General features: G+C 42.2%; 1 protein-coding gene across 19 annotated transcripts; it reads right to left on the bottom strand.

Annotated features, from left to right (window-relative positions):
- Window positions 1-664: 664 nt before the first annotated feature.
- Window positions 665-20,487, bottom strand: TPM1 (tropomyosin 1). Of its 19 annotated transcripts, none has more exons than XM_082768947.1 (10): window positions 20,152-20,472; window positions 19,403-19,528; window positions 19,098-19,223; window positions 13,155-13,288; window positions 11,892-12,009; window positions 11,336-11,406; window positions 10,436-10,511; window positions 9,683-9,745; window positions 9,345-9,414; window positions 665-1,610 (listed from the first exon to the last, which is right to left on the bottom strand). In XM_082768947.1, the coding sequence occupies exons 1-10, from the start codon at window positions 20,263-20,265 to the stop codon at window positions 1,528-1,530; spliced, it is 981 nt and encodes a 326-aa protein (XP_082625073.1). In that variant the 5' UTR covers window positions 20,266-20,472; the 3' UTR covers window positions 665-1,527. The 19 variants fall into 19 exon arrangements, 13 of the variants coding, with proteins under 13 accessions (XP_082625073.1, XP_082625068.1, XP_082625076.1 ...); XR_014318239.1 differs by lacking the exons at window positions 665-1,610; window positions 10,436-10,511; window positions 19,098-19,223 and adding exons at window positions 6,353-6,560; window positions 7,825-8,069; window positions 11,005-11,080 and having other exon boundaries at window positions 20,152-20,485; XR_014318240.1 differs by lacking the exons at window positions 665-1,610; window positions 19,098-19,223 and adding exons at window positions 6,353-6,560; window positions 7,825-8,069.
- Between the last annotated feature and the right edge of the window lie 218 nt (window positions 20,488-20,705).

Raw genomic sequence — 20,705 nt, 5'->3', positions numbered from 1 at the left:
GGATGGACAGCATCAGCTTTCAGCAACACACTACAGGAAAAGAAGGGATGAGAATTATTTCTGAAGTTTCTCATTGTCATACCTTGTAAATCAAATAAAAATGCCTAGACATGCTGAAATCAGCAACCAGTAGAAACAAGTTAAGTGAAAGGATCTCTCATGAAGTTGGCACATCATTTTGAAAAGTTTATCACCATTGTCAAAGTAAATTAATACATATTAACAGTTAAGATGAACAAGTACAGGGTAGCATTTCGAAGAACACAGCTGTTAGGGCTCACTTCCCAACAGAAGCCAATGAAGTCACACAGTGCTTCTACTGAAAACAGTTTTGATCAACAAGTATTAATTTTTGAAATTCTTGTCTTCCCTTGAGTGGTGGTTGCTGTCTGCACCCATCTGGGAGTACAATCAGGTGACAGGGATAGATTCCTGCAGTACAGTTCTCAAATGGCCCTTTTAAGCAGCTGCAAGTCCATGCAAGTCCAAACCACTGCATTTGTTTGTGTTTTTATACTTTTATACATTAACCTGATAGCAAAGGAGAAACCGAAAGCCAATGTGGTAATGATGCATCTCAATGACACCCAGCACACGTGTGCATATTTTACACAGCAATACACAGACAGGTAACTAATATGATGAAAAACAAATCACAGTAGAGTAAAATTTAAAAAATGTCCTAAAATGTGCATTTTATTCCATATCATTATACAATGTTTACATACAGGTATACTTTTAAAACTGCTCAAAAGAAAGTGTGAAAAATAAAGTGAGGCGAATATCGATTTATAAATTCCACCCCCTCCCCAAGCTCCACACAAATAAAATACATTTTAAAACAATCTCTTCCAAATTAGTTTTCTCCTGAATTTATTGAATCTTTCATTTCAACATGAAAAATACAATTGAACGAATACTCAAGGTGAAATGTTGACCTACACTTCTGTAATGAGTCAGAAGTACATAATTTAAAACCTTCACAACCCTTTGCTTTTTGCTGCTGCTTACATAACCTTTATTTTATTGAATTAGAAGGCACAGAAAGTCCAAATCCTCACAGATTAGTAAAATTCTGATAAAAATAAATTACTATGCTTGACTACTCCTGACTTATCTGGTATCACACAAAAGACTTTAGTAAAACCTTTTGTTGAAAATAGCACCATTTCCACTTAATCTCTTTTGAATATGTATCATCATTCTTGTTAAAAGTTGTGGTGGCACTTGAGGTGGGACACTTTCAGACAGCCAGGGTCCTTCAAAAGATTAAGCACATCAAATTACTGAACTCTCTACAAAGTGTAGGTAACATTTTCTTGGGAAATGGCACAATTAAACCGTAACGTATTAGCTTAACCTGCATATGGCTTGCCCATTTTGGTGTTTCCCTGACCCCTGCCTGATAATTTAGCTGATGTTCTTGTGACTGTGGTGAAACTAAAATAACGACATGTTTATGGGGCTTCGCGGCAAGCAGGTGTAAAAATAATATAACAAATAATGTGGTTGCTGCTAAGAAGGTTTTCACATGTTGTTTAACTCCAGTAAAGTTTGATCCAGCATCTGATGCATATTAAGGTTTTCTTCTTTGGCATGCGCCACTTTCTCTGTTGTGGGATTAGAAAATCAAAACATGAATAGTAGTTCTTCAGAGGCACTGATTCTCAGAATATGAAGGCATGCAATGATCATTTCTAATCAAGGGTTTATAAGGTAAGAAATGTGCATGCTCATAAATACTGATATCTCCAGACAACACATCCAGATATAATTCCAAATTAATAGAACAAATGGCAAGCAATGCAAGTTTAGAACTGTTTGCAGGTACATTTGTTTATAAAATGCACTGCCAGAGATTAGGTTCTTGTGTGTTCTAGAAGTTCTTTGCTATAGGAAACTGAGACAGTGAATGGATTTAATTTTTTTTAATTAGGGCAAAAAGAAAATGATTGAGTTCTTTGCAGACCCGTAAGTAAGGTTAATTTATTTCAGAACTTGCAAAGAACAAACAAGAAATTAAAACCAATCTCCCCTTCAGTCAAGTGACTTTTAAGAAATGTGTTTCTTCTAAAACCTAAAAAAAGTTAGTAGTTTTATGTTGCATGCACATTTTTATAGGACTGTCATTTTAACACACTTATATGATACAATAAATAAGCACAATGTTTTAGAACTGCGTCATACCAGAATCCAATAACAGTAACTTCATACTAATGCAAGCATACCTTTAAACTGACCAGGTATTTTCAGGTAGAGCTCTCATTCCTAGCATTTTTTTTTTCTTTATATTTTTTTAATATTTTTTTTTTTTGAAATTAAATACAAGCCCATTTCATAGTAATGCAAAATTTATGCATTGAAGTCTCCAGATAACAAAACAGCTGTAAGTATACTTTGTGTTGGTTCTGAAACATGAATCCTGGTGAACAATTTTCTCTCATCCACTTTCTAGTAAAACTCCCAGGGCCAACTCATGACATCAACAAAGCAGCAGGTCTCTCCAGAAGAAAGGCTGCTACTTTCTGGACACTTAGCTAAGTGCTGTTACGTGTTTACTGAAGTGGAAAGCTATTGCACAGCCAAAGTAAGAGCACACTGCTCCTCTGAAGGAGGTGTGAAAACAGATACACGAAAGCCTCCTCAGAAGAAGCATTTGTGTATTTTTCCAAAATAAGATTAGAATTTAATCCATTAATATACTGCAGAATCAACAATCTGAAAAATCAACGTCTATGTTTCTTGCTTATTTCTACATTTACTGATTCATTCTTGAGGAACTTTCAGAATAAGCAGTTTTTAAATAAGTTAACAACATAGTCACAACAAAGTTTAATCCTCATTCAATGCCAGCTTTAGTTCATTAGTTAGGCGACTGTTTTGCTCAAGTTGCTGGTAGAGTTGGTCTGTACAGGCAGCAAGCAGGTTAGAAGGAAAAAGAGGCAGAATGAAGACAGATTAGACAGAGAAAACAGATAAGTAAGTTAATAAAGAAACTGGTCACACCACAGACAGTTCAGTAACAGAAACGTTTTACCTTTGTTTCCTAGAACTCTGGTAATTAATAGCTACTCCAAGGAACAGCTACTACAATCTGCAAAGGACTTGCTAAAACTCCAATGCAGAGAACAGCTGTGAGACAGGCAAATGGGAATACAAATGGAAGAACAGCAGCTATATTCCTAGAAGAATGAAGTCCTGCTTTAACCTTCATGAACAATGCATGAAAGATTTGTTTTATGAGTGCCAATTTTCTTTGTGCATTTTTCACAATGTGGTGGAACGTCATCTGTCAGCTGCCAGAAAGCAACTGTGTCATAACCAGTCTAACCAACAGCAGGAGAGATGCTGAGAGCATGAACTGCCTGCCCCTAGGTTTGACTCTCACTGTATAACTTTACTGAGGAATCTGACAGCCCAAATGGTATTTTTGATGGGTAAACATATTGTTATCACTGATATTAACACACTACAATATCTGTAAATTGTCCAGTGGTACTTTATAAAAAGACAACCCCAAAACAATTGGTGAAAATGAAATGGAAGCGTGAAAATCTGCACAGCTTGAATACAGCAAATTGACAGGATGGTTCACTTCCATGGTCAAACAGAACACCCACAGCTATGATGCAACAGTGAATTTAGTGTGTTCTGCAGAAAGAAGAAGTTCTCTGATGGTCTTTGATGATTATTTTTTCTCTAATTGTCTATATTGGACTCAATAGTCTAGATTCAAACAGTACTCCTGACCTCTTGATCCCAGATTATTCCACTACAGGAAAAGACTGGTTCTTTCCACAAGATTCTTAACAGCTTTCACAAAAATCCTCTTCCCCTGTGGGACTTGGACATAACAGCCCACAGCAATAGCAAAGCTTTTTTTCTTTTTCTTTTTTTTTTTTTTAAAAGCAGTGAGTTACTCCATACAACACATTTGCACCGAGTGACAGCTCCTGACAACTTCTCCCCACAGTCTAAACTCCAACAGCCAGCTCAGTAAAAGCAGGACACGTTTCACAATTCTGTTCTTGGTCCAGAAACAATTGTTTTTTTTGTCTCTACTATGAGGATAACATTTGACACTAAGACACACATGGAAAAAACATTGAGACATCATCATAATAAAAATTCTACTTTGTTTGGCAAAATGTATTTAGCTGTTATTCAAATACAACAACAGAATTTGAATCACAAACTTTATGCTTACCTTCATCACAGAGAATTAATCTCTTGGTTTGAGGCAGAAACTTCCAGTGTTTCTCAACAACCACAATGAGACTAAAACCCCAGGTCAAGTGTGGAAACGTTGTGAGTGTAAAGTCAGCTCTTGACTACCTGTACACAAGTCTGGCGAGGTTGTGATTTATCATGCAGATAGAGCCAAAGGTCCTGGCTCCGTACATGGCCACTTTGGGCCAAGCAGTGTGTTTGACTTCTGGTGCACAACCCCTGAAGCTCAACCTCAGCGGAGCTACCCTTGCACATCGCGTATCCCAGGCAAATGAAATGTCAGAGCCATCTTTGAACTTCTGTCAACCACTCATGTATGCTACTACCTACACATGGCCAGACCTTGTTGGATGTACAGCCTGATGTACAGGTCATATCCAAGGGTGACAGCGTGCTGAAGTACAGTGCACTGAGAAACCTGAACAGCTCCGTGGAGTTAACATCAGTGCAGCACAGCCAGCTACACATTCTGTGGGCGGCTACCTGGATATATGCACTTTGCTACCCATTTCTAATCCTCTGTCCAGACACTCATCACCCCCCAGTGCAGGTGACTGATGATGCATGTTAAAAACAGAAGTTTTTAATTAAATACTGACATTCAGAACAACTGTGAATTTTCCACTTTTTTTTTCCTTTTTTTAATATTACTAGGTTTCTACATTGGGTTTTTCTTTTGCTATTTCTTCAGAAGCAACAGTATTGCAAAGAAAAAACATATAATAAAAGAAGTAAAAGACAATAAAAGAATTCAACAGATTAAGGGGTTGGAGTTGCTGTAGCACAACATACACTGGTTAACCTGCTAAATGGCAGGACCATGTTCCCCACGACATTTGCATGTGTGAAGTTAACCACATTCGCTTCAGTCATTTTACAAATACTCATCCAATTGTAATTAACCTTCACACTAAACATTTTACTTTTCAGTTGCAATACACCAAGTGTATTCACTTACTGTATCTTAACTGATAAGTACTAAGGTATTGAACTCAAATAACTGTACAACCTGTGATTGCTGATAGGTATCCCAAGAAAGCCACATTTACAAGATAAGCTAGAACTCAGCTGTGCTACGTTTGGAGATTACTTAGCCACTGCAACTTAGGAACTTTAGCAATATATGTAGTAATAGGTGTAATCAGAAATCAATTCAGTTTAAACTGATTCACCTGAACATGAACTGAAAAATAACTTAATTGTGAAGAAAATGAAATTAAAATAAGTAAGTTAAATTTCCTAGTGGCAAATAGCTACAAAAAAAAAAAAAAAGGTGTCACTATTTAATGCTTCATACTCAACTAGGCACTACCAAATCAACTGAAAGTCAACGTTTAAGCTTTCAAACCTGAAATCAGTGTAGCATTGTAGCAGAATCATCACATTATTACATTAATAATGAGAAGTTTTCTGTTCCAATTTTAAGACATTTCTCATGAGTCTAAAATTTAAACTCACAAATCTGAGCTAAGTACAAGAGTGGAAATCTACTGAAATCTCTGCTGAATTTTCAATCACATCCTGCCACTCAAGAACAGTCTAATGAAAAAGTAAGCACACAGTATCTTCACTGACCAATCAAGGTGCAAAAGAGGGGAAAACTTTTTGCAAAGTATTTTGAATTTTTGATACTGCCCCTTTAAATCTCTCAGAATTAAGCTGAATAACATATTGACATAAAAACAGGAAATCTTCAGCATCAAGCTAGGAGAAAATTTTGGGCTTTAAAGTGAAAAATCTAGTGTCAAAGGCTTAACTGCTTTCAGCTATGCTCCCACGACCAAGTGACCTTAAGGCAGTAATGTTTTTGTAGATTTTGGCCCAACAATAACAACTGAAACATTTCACATTAAATTTGTTGTTTTATCTGCATCATAGTTTGGAAAAGAGTGAGACCATAACTGGTCAGTATTAACCCCAGAATATCAAGAATGTTATCCTTATCCCATAGACTCCTGCCGCTGGCTTTGTATTGTCAACAGGCAGGTAAAATTGTTTGTAGAAGAAAAATGGAAGCATCAACAAAAATTAAATCCCTAATGGCCAAAAAAGTATATTATTTTTTATTAATAACTGAAGTGGCTCTTTAAATAAATAAAAGGCAAGGGGATAGCAAAAGGGATACAGCTGGGATGTTTATTTTACATTGAGAGATGTAGAGTTTCTGTACAATAGAGCACAAAAAGCATATTCCGAGACAGGTGCTAGAAGGATAGAGTCAAGTATGCTAGAAGACAGGACAGTGAACCATGAAACATCCAAAATCTTGGCAAGATGTTTTATCCAACCTGATGAAGATGTCTTTGGAGAAGTGAAGCAAAGAAAATTATCTGCATGAAAAGAAAAAGTGAGATAAGATAGGAAATAAAAAAGCGCAGGAAAAAAAAAGTCCAAAAAAGCAGCACACAACAGAATCCAGCATGCCAGGATGACTACTAGTGAAATGCCACACCATGCTGGGATTGGAATGCTACAGCAATTTCCTCATGTACCAGTACTACATTTTAAAGCCTGTTTTCTATCTGGAAATATCCCAAATGGACGAAATACTGTAATCTCTGTATACAGAGGAGGAAAAAAAAAAGAATCTATTTGTTTGATAAGCCACTGACTAAACTGATGTGCTGGTACATCACAATCAAAGCATACAAAGCAATCAATATTAGACCCCTAATAAGTTGTGGAAGAAAAGGAGGAAAGCAATGTAGAAATGTGGGGATTAAAAAAAAAAACCCACCAAGGAAAAAATATTTAAATTATGGGTGCACACAAAATACATGTTAAGCCCTGCTCAGAGCTAATGTCTTGCTGGAAGTGCTAGCTTCCAAAAGTTCTAGGACTGGACATCACACCTTACAAGCACTTGAGAAAGCCACAACTCTTCCCATGTCAGTTCTACAGGGGTTCATGCAAATGAAATGTTATGAGCATGGGAAGGTGGATTTAGCACAGCTGACCTCTGTTCAGAGTTTTACATCAATGCAGGAAGAGTCAGTGTGTATGAATCACTGCATGGACTAGTCGCACCTTACAACCGATCGTTTTGTTTTTCTCCCACCTAAAATGATTTTTCTTTCTCTCCTTATAACTAAAGTTGTTTTTACCACACTTTTGCTATTTATAAATTAAATTACTACTACCCTCCACAAAATATGCAGAAATAACCTACACTTCAACTGTCACTTTCATGGGTCTAAATCATAAAGTGTTCCTATTTTTCACACTTGTAACTTAATGCTTACAGCAGAAAATTTCTGAGCAGTCTAGGATATTTAAGACACACACATTCCACTATTATTAACAGAGCTAAGTCTAAATTCCTTTGAAACTCTTCTAAGAGCTTTACCAGAGCAAAACACACTCAATGCAACATGTATACTGAGATTATCATCTTTTGGCAAATTCAAAATGATGGGCCTGATAGGAAATACATGAACAGAGGTGAACTGAAAGGATAAGTGCAGAGCTACAAAGGGCAACTGCAAGACATAAGGATTGCAGATACATACTGAAAGAGTAAACGCAAGCTCATTAGCTCATTGATTAGCTTACAAAATCACCATGAGTATTTACCAGGCTAGGCACAACACTCACCCACACTTTGCCACGGTAAAGAAATTGTTCATGGTATTTTGTACACCTAGTCTCGCTAAAGAAATGCGTCTCCCGCTACAGAGGGAGTATGATTTCACAAAGCCGGAACCGCACAATCAATGAGGGCAGGGAAGCAGGTGCAGGCACAAGCTGGGAAGACATTTACATGGAAGTCATATCGTTGAGAGCGTGGTCGAGCTCCTCACTGATGGCTTTGTACTTCAGTTTCTGAGCATATAGCTCATCTAACATTCCCCCCAGGGAAAGAAGAGGTGCACGAGGAAATGGAGTGTGATCGTGGGATGGAAGATGAAGGCAATGGCATGTGATACCATCCAGAAGCAGCAGAAAAGGGTAAGAATGCACAGGAAGAATTGTTGCAGCAGACAGGACAACGAAAAAAGAAAATAAAAGATTAGGGAAGAGTAAAAAAAAAAAACAACTGTAAGTAGTTTCATATGACAAGTTCATTAACTGCACTGCCAGTGGGACAACCTGTGATATAAACAAGATGAAGGAAACAAAGTGTATATGGGAAGCTAAATCTGTTTCCCTGCCCTAAATTTTTGTTCTAATGCACATTAGGAGGGCACACAGGAGTTACAGAAGTCAGTACCAGGGACAGGAGATCTGAAAATGGGTCTCAAGAAATATGTTAATTTTTCCTTTTATTTTTAGAAAAACACACACACTCACAAAACAACAACAACAAAAAAAACATGTTTTGGTTTGGGTGATCTGTCAAGCACTTTTTAACAGAGAATTTTTGTTCTAAGAACTTAGCTTTTCTTTTCTGCTTCCTGAGTCAGCGACCATAAACTTGCAGCAGTTCCCCAGCTATATTTTGTACCCTTTACACCTAAGTCTGACATGCCAAGCAATCGAGCTTATTAAATCCTAGACTATGTAACACATCTAAGTAGTGAACTCCATACAACTTTTTATTACCAAGCACTGCTGAATTATTTTCTCTGGAGGGAGAAAGCACATTCTACTGCAGATCTGAAAGATTTAACAAAACCTTAAAACAAACTCCATGAATTTAAATAAGCTGTCCTCCCAAGTATATATACAATCCAAAAGATTTACTGAAAACCAGCAACTGTTCTATGTCACAAAATGCCTGCCCTGATCACAATAATAAATTACGTCAGCCTGTTACATTCTTAACTACTAGAAACCTAACTCTTCACCACCTTTATAATAAGCTAATGCTACTTATCTAATCATTTACCCTATACATTTATAAAACTCCAAGTAGACAAGTGTAAAGCAGAAAATGAAAGGAGTCTTGAGAACATCAGAGAAAAGGAACAGGCAAGAGCAAAACACTGTTCACCTGAAACATTTAAGTCATCAATATATTTCAATTAGATTTTTTTTTTTTTTTAAAGAACTTTTTAAACAAACCATATTTATATAAGCAGGACAAGTTAGGCAAGTAGAATTGTGTACTAGATAAAACCAGGAGAATAAAAGATCTGTATTTCTTTAGTAAATAAGGAAAACAAAGACCATACCTTCTAGGTCATCAATGCTCTTCTCCAGCTTGGTTACTGACCTCTCAGCAAATTCAGCACGGGTCTCAGCCTGAAGTCAAGACCAGTACAAACAATTGTAGGGAATACATATTACTTACAAATAGAAGAACAGCAATTCATATGAGGGAAAAAAGGACAATGAGAGGAATAAGACTAAAAATGATTAAAATAACAAGGCAATGCTCCTTTTTAGGAATGACATCCAACACTATACCCCAAAATGACATGTTCATCCTTAAAGAATCAAAGTAGTTTTTATATTAAAAGAATCAAAATTTTAGTCAAAGATCTGTTATAAAGAACAGCTCTAGTTTTACCTCCTTCAGTTTGTCAGTCAGGACTTTAATCTCCTCCTCATATTTGTCTTCTTTCTGTGAGTACTGTAATTAGAAAGAAGATCACTGATATTAGATCAAGCATTCTATGTGTATAAAAAATACCACTCTTCTAATAGATCAACTGTGTAAAAGAAATTAATGCGGGTATAACTGAATTCCTCTTACCAGACTGTGGTCATATACAACTTACTTCAAGAGAAAAATTTCCCTGAGTTGTATTCTAGCAGGGTACAGCAAAAACTCTGAGTAGAAATTAGTATTAAAGATGAATGGCATTTGGACAAATTAAAGATTAGCACACAAATGCCATTTTGAGTCATATTATATAAAGAATACTAAACGATGTTAGACTATTTAGCAGTAGATATGTTCAAATAATACTAATCTATGTGGAACCTAAAGGAATACAAAGTTCTGATAATAGCCAGATATGAACTGAGTATTAAGTCCAAATGCTTCACTAACAAATCACAGAATTGTAGGGGTTGGAAGAGACCTCAAGAGATCATCGGGTCCAACCCCTCTGCCAAAACCAGGTTCCCTAGAGCTGGCTGCCCAGGTAGGCATCCAGATGGGCCTTAAGTATCTACAGAGAAGGAGACTCCACAACCTCCCTGGGCAGCCTGTAAATTGTCCTGCTGAAATACTGCAAAGCGATCATAAAAAAAGATGGCAAAGGCCAATCTAGGGGATAGCATAATGAGCACATTCTCACACAAGTCTCTAGCCTACCTTCTCAGCCTGAGCCTCCAGCGACTTCAGGTTGTTGGTCACAGTTTTCAACTCCTCTTCAAGCTCAGCACATTTGCTGTTATTTCGGAAGGAAGGCAGGAAAGGGGTGGATGGAAGATTCAGTCAAGCAAAGGAAACAGGAGAAAAAAAAAAGGGGGAAAAGATAGAGAAAAATGAAAACAATTACAGAGCAAAAGAACGGCCTCAAAAGCAGCTGAATCTATCACAGACTGAAAGCAACATTTTACAATGCCAAATTCCATTTTAAGTGTGCATTAAGATGACAACCAGACACAAATTATCTACAGCCTTTGGCTTACACAGAAATATTTACAAAGCATTTACACGTGAGATAGTTCAGCTTCTTTTTGGCTGCATAAGAGATCAGTTTTAAAGGCAAAAATGAACAAATAAACAAAAAAGAGACCAAAGAAAAACACCAAAGCAAGATGCAAAGGGAGTAAAGAGCACAGTGAGGATCTATTTGTTACTGAGTGAGCTAACTGGCTATGGAAGCTGAAAGACTTGGGTTGCAGTTAAACCTAAAAACTGTTTATTAGTATCAGTACCTTATCCTCTGCAGCCATTAATGCTTTCAAGGTTTGATCCATTATTCTTAACTGTTCTTCCAGCTGTCGGACTTGGCTGTTAGTGAACACATGAAATGCACAAAAGCCATTCACAAAATCAGTGTGCAGGTACAGCATGCAGTGACAAAACACACGCGCACACACATACAAACACATTTACTTTGGTGCTGACCATTTATTTCAACCATTAGAGTAAATGAGCAAAACATAGCTTTGAGCTGAACGCAGGGTGTACTGCCAGTGTTTCATGCTGTTACAGTTACTGTCTTGTGGCACCTCACAGGCATCTCAGGGACAGTCGAACACTTACCTTTCTGATAGTTCAGCACGTTCCTCAGCTCGCTCCAGGTCACTCTCAATGATCACAAGCTTACGAGCTACCTACAGGCAAAAGCAAGTGACATTCATGGATAACCCATTGCTGCAGCCAACAACATCTGTCCGTAGAATCCACAAAGCACGCAGTTGGACCTCTTCCCATTTTCTGGTTAACATGTGGGTTTCATCATGCGGTATCTTCAGCATTAACTTGGGTCTTTCTTACCTGACCTTTTTCAAGATCTCTTTTTTCAATTCATTGAAAGGCAGCTTTAAAATATTTTTTCTCCCTGCGAGAGGGTCCTTAAGAAACCAGGGAATACTCTCAACTGTTTTAGCACAAAGATCTGAGTACAGATCTCCTGCTACCTTGTCCCTGAAGGCATCCAGGTGCCTGTTTTTGTTTCTGCAGCTGCAAACAGTGGTGTTTGCAATCTTTTGCACTTTAATCAGGAAAAAAAAAAAAAAAAACAAGAACAAAAATAAAAAGGAATTACAATAACAGCTTAAATGTCTTAGAAACAGATGATCTGTGCCCAAAAACTAACCTCTTCATACTTGCGGTCGGCCTCTTCAGCAATGTGCTTAGCTTCTTTAAGCTGTATCTCTTGGATTTCCATCTTCTCTTCATCCTTCTGGGCTCTATTTTCAATAACTTTCATTCCTCTGAAAGACATGAAAAACAGGAAATGTAAGGTTCAAGGTTTGCCAGTTCATCTCCAGTTCTACTACTATTGGAGTGTGACTTTCAGACAGATGCATTAAGATGAATGAAGCATATCAGATATTTGACTTATCACACCAGAGGTCTAGTCCTGTATATCCATACTTCGAAGTTTAGAGCAAAAGCAGCATGATTTAGGAAGAAAAAGTTTCTTTAGCTCTTTCCACACTTCAGCTCTACAAAGAAACTCAATCACTTCACTACCCTTTTTTATTTAAAATTCCAGGATAAAATGTTCTCGAGAAAGGTAAATAAGGGATCTTGCTTCTAAAGACCTAATATGACTGAAGATATCCACATTTCTACACTCACTGTGAGTTAGCACGCTCCAAACCCTGCAGGATCGACAGACATCATGTTTATGGAAAAACAGATGCAGACTCCCATGAGCTTTTCTACATCGGAGTCCTAAAGCACTGAAGTTCACCATGCTCTGCACAAGCAAATTTTAACACCTCCATAATAGGAAATATTGTGTTACCCCTTCCATACGTGTTTGACACAAATTTTCTTAACTATTTCACAATGCACAGTATGTATTTTCTTTTCAACAGGCTGTGCTGTTAGCAAGGTAGAAACAAATATCCAGAATACTTGGGATTCCTTCCCAAAAGGAATTATCACAGCTATAAAATATAGTTTGCATTAGTGAAAGATGGGCACTACCTAACTCTTATTAGGAACATCTGGAAATCCCAGCCTAAATATGACAGAATTAGTGGGATCTCTCTCTGCTTTTCTCACCTACATGTATAAATCCTAACAACAGGAGAATCAAAGCCTCTTCCAGCACTTTGCTATTTCCCTGTGGGATTTTCTACCCACAATGAAATTAAGAATCACACAGCAGCACTAGAATAATGTTATCTTTACAGCTGAGACACGAACAAGAATTCAAGCCCATACATTTCAGACATCCTTACAGACAAACTGTGACCGAAGTCCATGTGACTGAAGTCCAAAGACAGAGTGGATTACATGTGTGCGGAGACATAGGAGTGGTTTAATTTATTTCCCTAGCCCACACCCTGTCAACTACCACCTTCGTCATAAGGGTAATCCAGCTAGTAGGAGTGGATCCACCCACCTTTCACTCTCATCTGCAGCCTTCTCAGCCTCCTCAAGCTTCTGCAGGGCAGTAGCCAAGCGCTCCTGAGCCCGATCCAACTCTTCCTCAACCAGCTGGATGCGTCTGTTCAGAGAAGCTACTTCGCTCTCAGCCTAAGCACAGAAAGAACAGAAATTAGTTCATGATAAGACACACATCACCTTTTTCAAAAGGTTACACCACGTACCTGCTAGTGCCATTTAAGAGCACTTTGTAATTTCTGACTTCATCCACTAAAAAGCCCACGTAGAGATGTATATGCCCTCATTGAATTATGAAGTTATTGCTTCCTTTACACAAGGCACATTAAGGACCGTACAATGTGTACTAGAAAGAACAGGACTAGAAGAATTATGCATTGTTTCCTGAATACATTACCTTTGGTTCTTTGCAGACATGAACCAATTGCCTTTCTTCCCTTTTAGGAGATCAGCACAAACTATCGTGACCCTTCCACATTAGCCCAAATCCTTTACCTATGCCCTTTTGCCATATTTTGCAGTAAGTATTGCCCCAATGTTTCCTTGAATTCCATAAAAAGAGCTCAAAGTAAACACGCAAAAATACACCTGGATCAATATCTGCAATGAGATAGCTCCTACAGAGATGGGATGAGAACATTTAGAGTGCTTGAATACTCAGAAGTTTTGCTTATAGGCAACCTATTTAAGAGCTGACAAAGAAGGCACCAGCAAAGGTTACATTTTGTAAGGACCCAGGTACAGGCAACAATTGCTTAAAATACTATTTTTCCCCTCCAAACTGTCATCCTCAGATTTCCCCTAGATTTGCCTCTCTTCCATTACCTATTTGCTTAATGTTATGTACAACACATCTGCCTCCTATCATTACAAGTTTTTACTTCTAATATATTCAAACCCACACTTGTAGAATAATTTCTGTAACAGCCTTCCCATAATAACCTCGTTATTAAACTCAATTTCTTTCAAAATAAACAAAACATACAAAATCACCATTATTCCAAGAAGAACACTTCCAAGAACAGCAGTTACTCTTAACTAGTACTGCAAATATTCTTGCCATACGTGAGGGCAAACAAATTTTAATTTCCAGCGGGGGGAAAAAAAAAAAAGGGAAAGCTATCACACCAAAAGTACCAGTGCTTTTTCTTCAACTAAAAATTTAAGAACTGCTGTTTGTTGCTTTTACTACTCTGAGGTAGTTCGATACAGCTGGCCACAGCCTGAATTTTGTTGTGAGTAACACAAGAACTTATACAACAGCCAAGTGAACAGCATCTGACATAACAGTAACACTGCTACTTGAAACACTGGAAGTAACACTAACATCTGAGAAGTAAATCTGTATTTGAACATTGAGTGTTGGCAGTGAGTACACTGTACCAGGAGTAGAAGAAACTAGATCCTTACGATTCCACATTAGCCCCTCTCAAAAATCTTCACCTAGCTATGTAATCAACAGTGGGACTCCAAACCTGCAATTTGCCAACTTTGAATAGCAAAAAATTGAACTTTTTGAGAAACAAAGCAGCTTTGGGAGTGGTGGAAATACATGTTCTTTCAGAAACATCACCCTTGGGAAATCTGTAATGCTACAAGTTAATTATTATCATGTCAAGACTCCTCATCCCGATAAGAGCGTACAATATGCTTAGAAAACAGAGGGCGACTAAAGTTCAAGTTTTTACTTCCTGCTCCACCACCAGCAACTCAATGAGGTTTCACCAACGTTGCAGCCTTATATGGCCCAAGTCACTCGGCGGAGTAGGACTTCTGCCTTATATGGTGAGGAAGGAAAAACCCCAGTGACATTAGGGGCACTCCCACGATGAACAGGCAAACACAGCCTTCTGCATTTTTGACGCTGCATATTTTCACAATGAGAGATGCCATGGATAGGTTACAACTGAGTGTTAATTATTACTGCCGTAGGAAAGACTGTTTTCCAGCTAATCATATAATTGAAAAAGGAAAACTGCATTATGAAAATGCAGTTACTAACAGCCCCACGAGATGCACACACACAACCAAAGGGACTCTCTAAAAGCAATGCCTCCTTGTCACAGACTCCAAACCTTTAACAATCTGGTTTAACAATCAAAAGTTGTAAACTGCGAAATGCTTTGGCCACTGCTGTAGCTTTTTCATTGTTTGCGTATCTGTACCTTGCACAGGAAGAGAAAAAAAAAAAACAACCTTGAGCTGGTCACATGCTATACGTATAAGGCAATACACTAAGGGAAGGGTCAAGTTCACACCTCAGCTTGCCTGCTGCAACGTTCTCAAAGCTTCCCTCCTCAATCATGCAGCAAAAATTAAAAAAAATCCGTGCCTGGCTGGCATTAGGGAAGAGGCACAGGTCTTTGTGCGCCTGGGAGTTCAGTTTTCTGGGTTTATTCACCAAAGCGCTGATCCCCTCCAAACAAATATGTAAGTACCAGGCAAACACGCTCTGCAGAATTCCACATTATCTCCAGGAAACAGACAAACATTACCCTTTTGGATGGTAACTCTAAGCCTTGCCCTGTGGCCAAGCTCTAATGGCATGACTTAACCAACAGGCTGTAATCGCTCCTCCAGTGCTCTTCCTTCTGCCACCAAAGGTATCACCAAAACTTCCCATTTTTAGTGACCCTGTAACTAACCTTAATATCCTTGTTTAGAACTGTGTGTGTTGTTGAAGGTGGGAAAATGGGTGGCCTTTACTCATAGGAAATAAAAGCTTAGAACACAAATGCAATTGTTTTTAAAACAGAAACCCTTAGAAGACAAGTTACCGACTGTGACATGATCTCTCAAAAAAAAAAAACAAAACAAACAAACAAAACAAAACAAAAAAAACAAGCACTAGGTATGTGAAATGACTTGCAAGAATGAAGCAGCCACCCACCCGTAAGGAGCCATACTGAGCTCCTTTGGAAGGCCAGCTCAAAGGGATCAGAAGGCTTACTACTGCTACATACCTTGTAAGTTTGCTGCCCAGAACGTGCAGCAAGCCCCACATTAGATGCAAATACAATAATTACCCCTTTTACACTGCGATAAGCTATGTGTGTAAAAAAAATAATCTTATTTTGCATCACTTTCAAGCAACCAGCAGACGCTGCCAAAAATGACACTCTACGTTTTATAGAAAGAAAAAAATGAGTTACAGCTGCTAGGAGTTCCCAAGGTCAGTGGCAAGGCAAACAACAGCACTATCAGTTTTTTGCCACAACTACCACCCACAACCACATCTCCCTGCTACACAAATCCGTGCTGCTTACACCTGACCTTGTCCCTGCCTAAAACCGTGCAGACCACTCCCTTCCACTCTCAGCTACTGCTTTTGCTGTGCTAAACATACTGCAGATGCTCTGGTGCAGATGCACAGTGACAGGGGCCAGCTAATCACATCGCCGGCGTGTTTCCACACGCTGTGGCTAAGTGCTCAGCTGCTGCCATCTCTGCTTTGCTCCCAGGTCTTTGAGCCCTTAGCAGCCAGGGCGCTTACCTCCCGGGGAATGAAGCTGGACGGGACGCGCAGCCAACGAGCAGCTGCAAAAACCCACAAGCCTGCTCGGCACCTAGCGTGGACCACCCGATCTCACGTCTCTCCCCAAATCCGTTCTCCCTCGACATCTCGCTCCCCTCGGGCGCTGCAGCCTCCCCCGCCCAGCCGCAGGTGCCCATTTTGTCGGCGGCGAGGCCGGGCTGGAGGGGGGGGGGAGGACGCTCACCCCCCCGACCCCTACCTCCTCCCGCAGGGCCCGCTCCTGGTCCACCTCCCGCTGCAGCCGCCCCGCCCGCTCCTCGGCGGCGTCCGCCTGCTCCTGCAGGCTCCGGATCTTCCTCCGCACGGCCTCCAGCGAGCTCATCGCCGCCATGCCCGCGCCCGGCCTCGCCTCGCCTCACCGCGCCGCCTCCCTCCCCGCAGCCTCCGCCCCAGCCCCGGAAGTCTCCCGGTGCGCAGCGCAGCGCAGCGAGCACCGGGGCGGGGCTGGGGGCGGCGGGGCCCCGCGCCGAGGCCGGGGCCGGGGCCGGGGCTGAGGCCGGCGCGGCGAAGGCTCCGCGTCCAGGTGGGCGCCCCGGGGCTGCGCGGGGCGGCGGCGCCCCCTGGCGGTGCGGGGCTCGCCCCGCTGCCTTCCCCCTGCCCGGCCTCGGCGCCGGGGCCTCGCCGCCCGCCCGGTGCTGCGCGGGATGCGGCGGCTCCGCAGGAGGCAGGCCGGGGAGGCGGCCTCGGCCCCCGCTGTTTGCGCTGCAGGCAGCCGGCGCTCCCTCCCCTGCCCCGTCTTTTCGCTCTCTTTCCAAGCTTGTGGAGCAAATACTGGGCCAGCTGCCGTGGCAGCCGAAGAAGCAAGACATCCTTCAACTGCCAGGCGTATTCCACGCATAGCATTAAACACGGCGTTCATCTCGATGAAAACGAGCCAGACGCTCTACCTACCCTCCGCCCGAGGGGTGACTGCAAACACAATTGCCCTCAACTAGCTTCCAAACGCTGTTTTCCAGCGAAGGCAAATAGCCCTGGGATTGGCTGGGGAGATGTTCCTTTCCAACAGGGAATCTAGTAGCATTTCTCTCGCCTTCATCCTAGGCGAGCTATTTCCAAATAGTCTGCATACTTTTCCTTATAAGGAATATCTCCCCTGGATCTATATGCGGTTCCTTTGAACAAGTTAAATAAACGTCCTGCTAGGAAGCTGCCTCTCATCTATGCAGCCATACACAGAAGAAGAAAGACATCTGATCCCCATTACACGCAAAATCCCTCTCCCCCATTCCTATGCACACTTATGTTTGTCGAGTTCTCTGTCAAAGCTACGCAACTTAATTGCTGTACTGAAATTAAACCTTTCTTTGTGGTCTCTTTTTAAAAGTAAAATAGCATAAAAGCATGTTGCCTTTCATGCAAAGTTGGTTTGAGTAACATTTCCCTTTCTAAAAGTATCCTTCCACCACTTTGCTTGCTTCATCTGCGGCAACTCGTCTTCTTATTATGGCTTTGAGGTTAATTTTAAAAGCTGTGTTATAGGAAAAGGATGGTCATCGCTTTGGGAGTACTGTGCTTTCGCCTAATCCTGTAATTCAGACCCAAGATGTTCTCTGAGAGAAACTGGATTGTACAGCAGCAGCCATAGTGATCTGGACCTTAGCTGCAGAAAGAGTAAACTTGCACAGTTCCGTGCATGTAATACGTTAAATGCATGTCAGGGGAAGACAGGTGGGTGGGATGAGGGCCTGGGAGGGGCACGCGCTCTTGCACTATTACCATATAAAGTGCTGAGCTATATATATCCCCCAGCTTGCTCCCAGGATCCCTGTCCTCCGAACTGCAAACCTTGCAAGTATCATCTTCCAGGGAGTTTTTGCTCAAGCAGGACTGAACTTTTCCTTGACAAGTAAAACCATCTCATGGATTTCCAATAAGAAAAGCTAGGAGAAGACCTTTTATCTCAGGGATCAGTGAGTGAGCCAACCAGTATCCAGCACCAGCTCTAATGCATGTGCGCCTAGGAACAGCTCTCTTGCAGGCAGAACTAGCAGCCCTTGCTCTTCTGCATCTGTGGGATCTATATGATGTGCTCTTCTTGGCTGTCCCTCTCCCAGATCTAGCGGCTATTAGCTCTCAGATTCTGTTCCTCTTACTACCAAGGTAACGTCGTTCGATCCCGAGCCATTTTCCCCAACATCTGAATTGACAATCCACAGCACATGGAACAGCAAATACACATGAAAAGCACGTGCTGAGTGAGCAGAAACCCAACCAAATGCCTCTGAGAGTGTGCAAACCTCATGCAAGGAGGCAGTGCTGTGACTCCCACCTCCCTGTCCAGGAGGTGCCTGGACCCTGCCTTCAGCAAGGCTTTGGAGCGCTGCCTGGGAGTCCTGGCCAGCCTGTGCAGCGGGGGTGTGTGGTCTCTGTATTGGGGTGGTGGTGAAAGGGATAGGGGTAACTTACATCTGTGGCCTTTTTGTCAGCCAGTTCCAACTTTTCCTGTGCATCTTTAAGGGACTCGGAGTATTTGTCGAGCTCATCCTCAGTGCCCTTCAACTTCTTTTGCAGAGCCACCAGCTCGTCCTCCAGCTGTGATTCGGGTGGAAAGTGGTGGAGAGGGGAGGGCGGGCAGGAAAAGGTGCAGCAGGCAACGTGATCGTGCAAAGGGAGAAGTGCGAGTGCAGAAGAGACAGAAAAAGACAGACGGACAGAGAGAGAGAGAAGGAGAGACAGTTAGATTCTCTTTGCTTACGGCAAGGGCACAATACCTTGGCAGCATTCTCCTCTGCGGAGAGGAGGCTATCCTCAGACTTGTGTAGCTCTTCCAGCACTTGGTCCCTCGTATCCTCCGTCACATGCAATTGCTTTTCCAATTGCACAATGTCATCCTCTAACTAGGTGCACAAGAGGAAATACAATGCACAAAGACATTTTTCCCTGGGCTCTGAAAAGGGGGAAGGTCATTTAAAAATCCCTCTCCTCTCCTCTGGCCTCCTTCAGGATCTCCAAGAAACTTACAACCACCATGCCCCCCTCCCCCAAACTAATAGAGCCCCATGTGTGAAGGAGGGGGTTTGGAGTGGCCCAGGAAAATGAGGGACACACCTGGAGATGGAGGGAGCAGCCGAAACAAGTCTGCTAGGTGGTATGGGGTGGGGGGGGACACACAAACCCAGCTTTAACGTCTCCTTCACCACGTTGCAGCACGTCTGTCCCTCGCTAACCCACTGCTCGAGGCAGCGGCTCTCAGCCAAGCCACTGTGACAAAAGCACAGAGGCCACGCAGCTGTCCCAGGGTGCGGGAACACCACCTCCTTCCTGCTGGGCCCCCAGAAACCTCCAGCCACGGGGAAAATCCCTCTTTAAGAGGGCTTCATTAGTTCAACCAGTTCTGCAGGGAAGGAGATGGGGGGCGGGAGAGGGGTCAGCAAGGTACTTATAAAAAAGGAATCAGAGAGAAACGGTCTGGAAAAACTTGTGCCCCGGTGCCAGCCGCGCCAGGACCCTCGGTGCAGACCTGCTTGCTCCTCTCCTCCGCTGCCTTCTTGTCCGCTTCGGCTTGCTCGGCTCTGTCCAAGGCATTCTCCTTGTCCAGTTTAAGCATCTGCATCTTCTTCTTGATGGCATCCATGGTGGCGGTGGGCTAGGGCGCGTCCCCGCGCGAAGTGAACCCGAAAGGAAAGCTGGAGCAGCACCGGGACGGCTGGGAGCCGAGCGGGAGCCCGAGGCCGAGCAGTGCCAGACGCGGCCCCGCGGAGCTGCCGGCGGGCGGCGGGGCCGGGCGGTGCGGGCCGGGGCGGCGACGGAGTGCGAGCAGCGGGCAGGGAGCGCCTCCCAGATATGTACTTTCCCAGGGGGCCGACTGCATTCCTCAAGACATCCAATACTTTTTTGGAAAGGGCTTTTTTTTTTTCCCCTCCCTCCTTCCTTCCCTCCCTCCCTCCCCCGCCCGTCCCTACCCCTTTCCCCCGGCCGGGTGGGAGGCTGGCCGCTCCCACTCGCTGCCGCCTGCCCCTTGGCCCTGGATGTGTCTATATTTGGGGCGAGGGAAGGCGGGGAGCCGTCCCTTCC

Source organism: Aythya marila (genome assembly GCF_965140915.1).
Source record: "Aythya marila genome assembly, chromosome: 11".
NCBI classification, from domain to species: Eukaryota; Metazoa; Chordata; class Aves; order Anseriformes; family Anatidae; genus Aythya; species Aythya marila.
This window is presented reverse-complemented; position numbering and strand designations above follow the sequence as displayed.

Bases quoted from the DNA above. Each gene is read 5' to 3' on its own strand.
- TPM1 (XM_082768947.1), bottom strand. From the start codon at position 20,265: ATGGATGCCATCAAGAAGAAGATGCAGATGCTTAAACTGGACAAGGAG. The intron at 12,010-13,154 runs GTGGGTGGATCC...CATGTCTTTCAG, and splicing joins GCTGCAGATGAGAGTGAAAG to AGGAATGAAAGTTATTGAAA. The intron at 9,746-10,435 runs GTAGGCTAGAGA...TTCTAATTACAG, and splicing joins TGGAGGCTCAGGCTGAGAAG to TACTCACAGAAAGAAGACAA.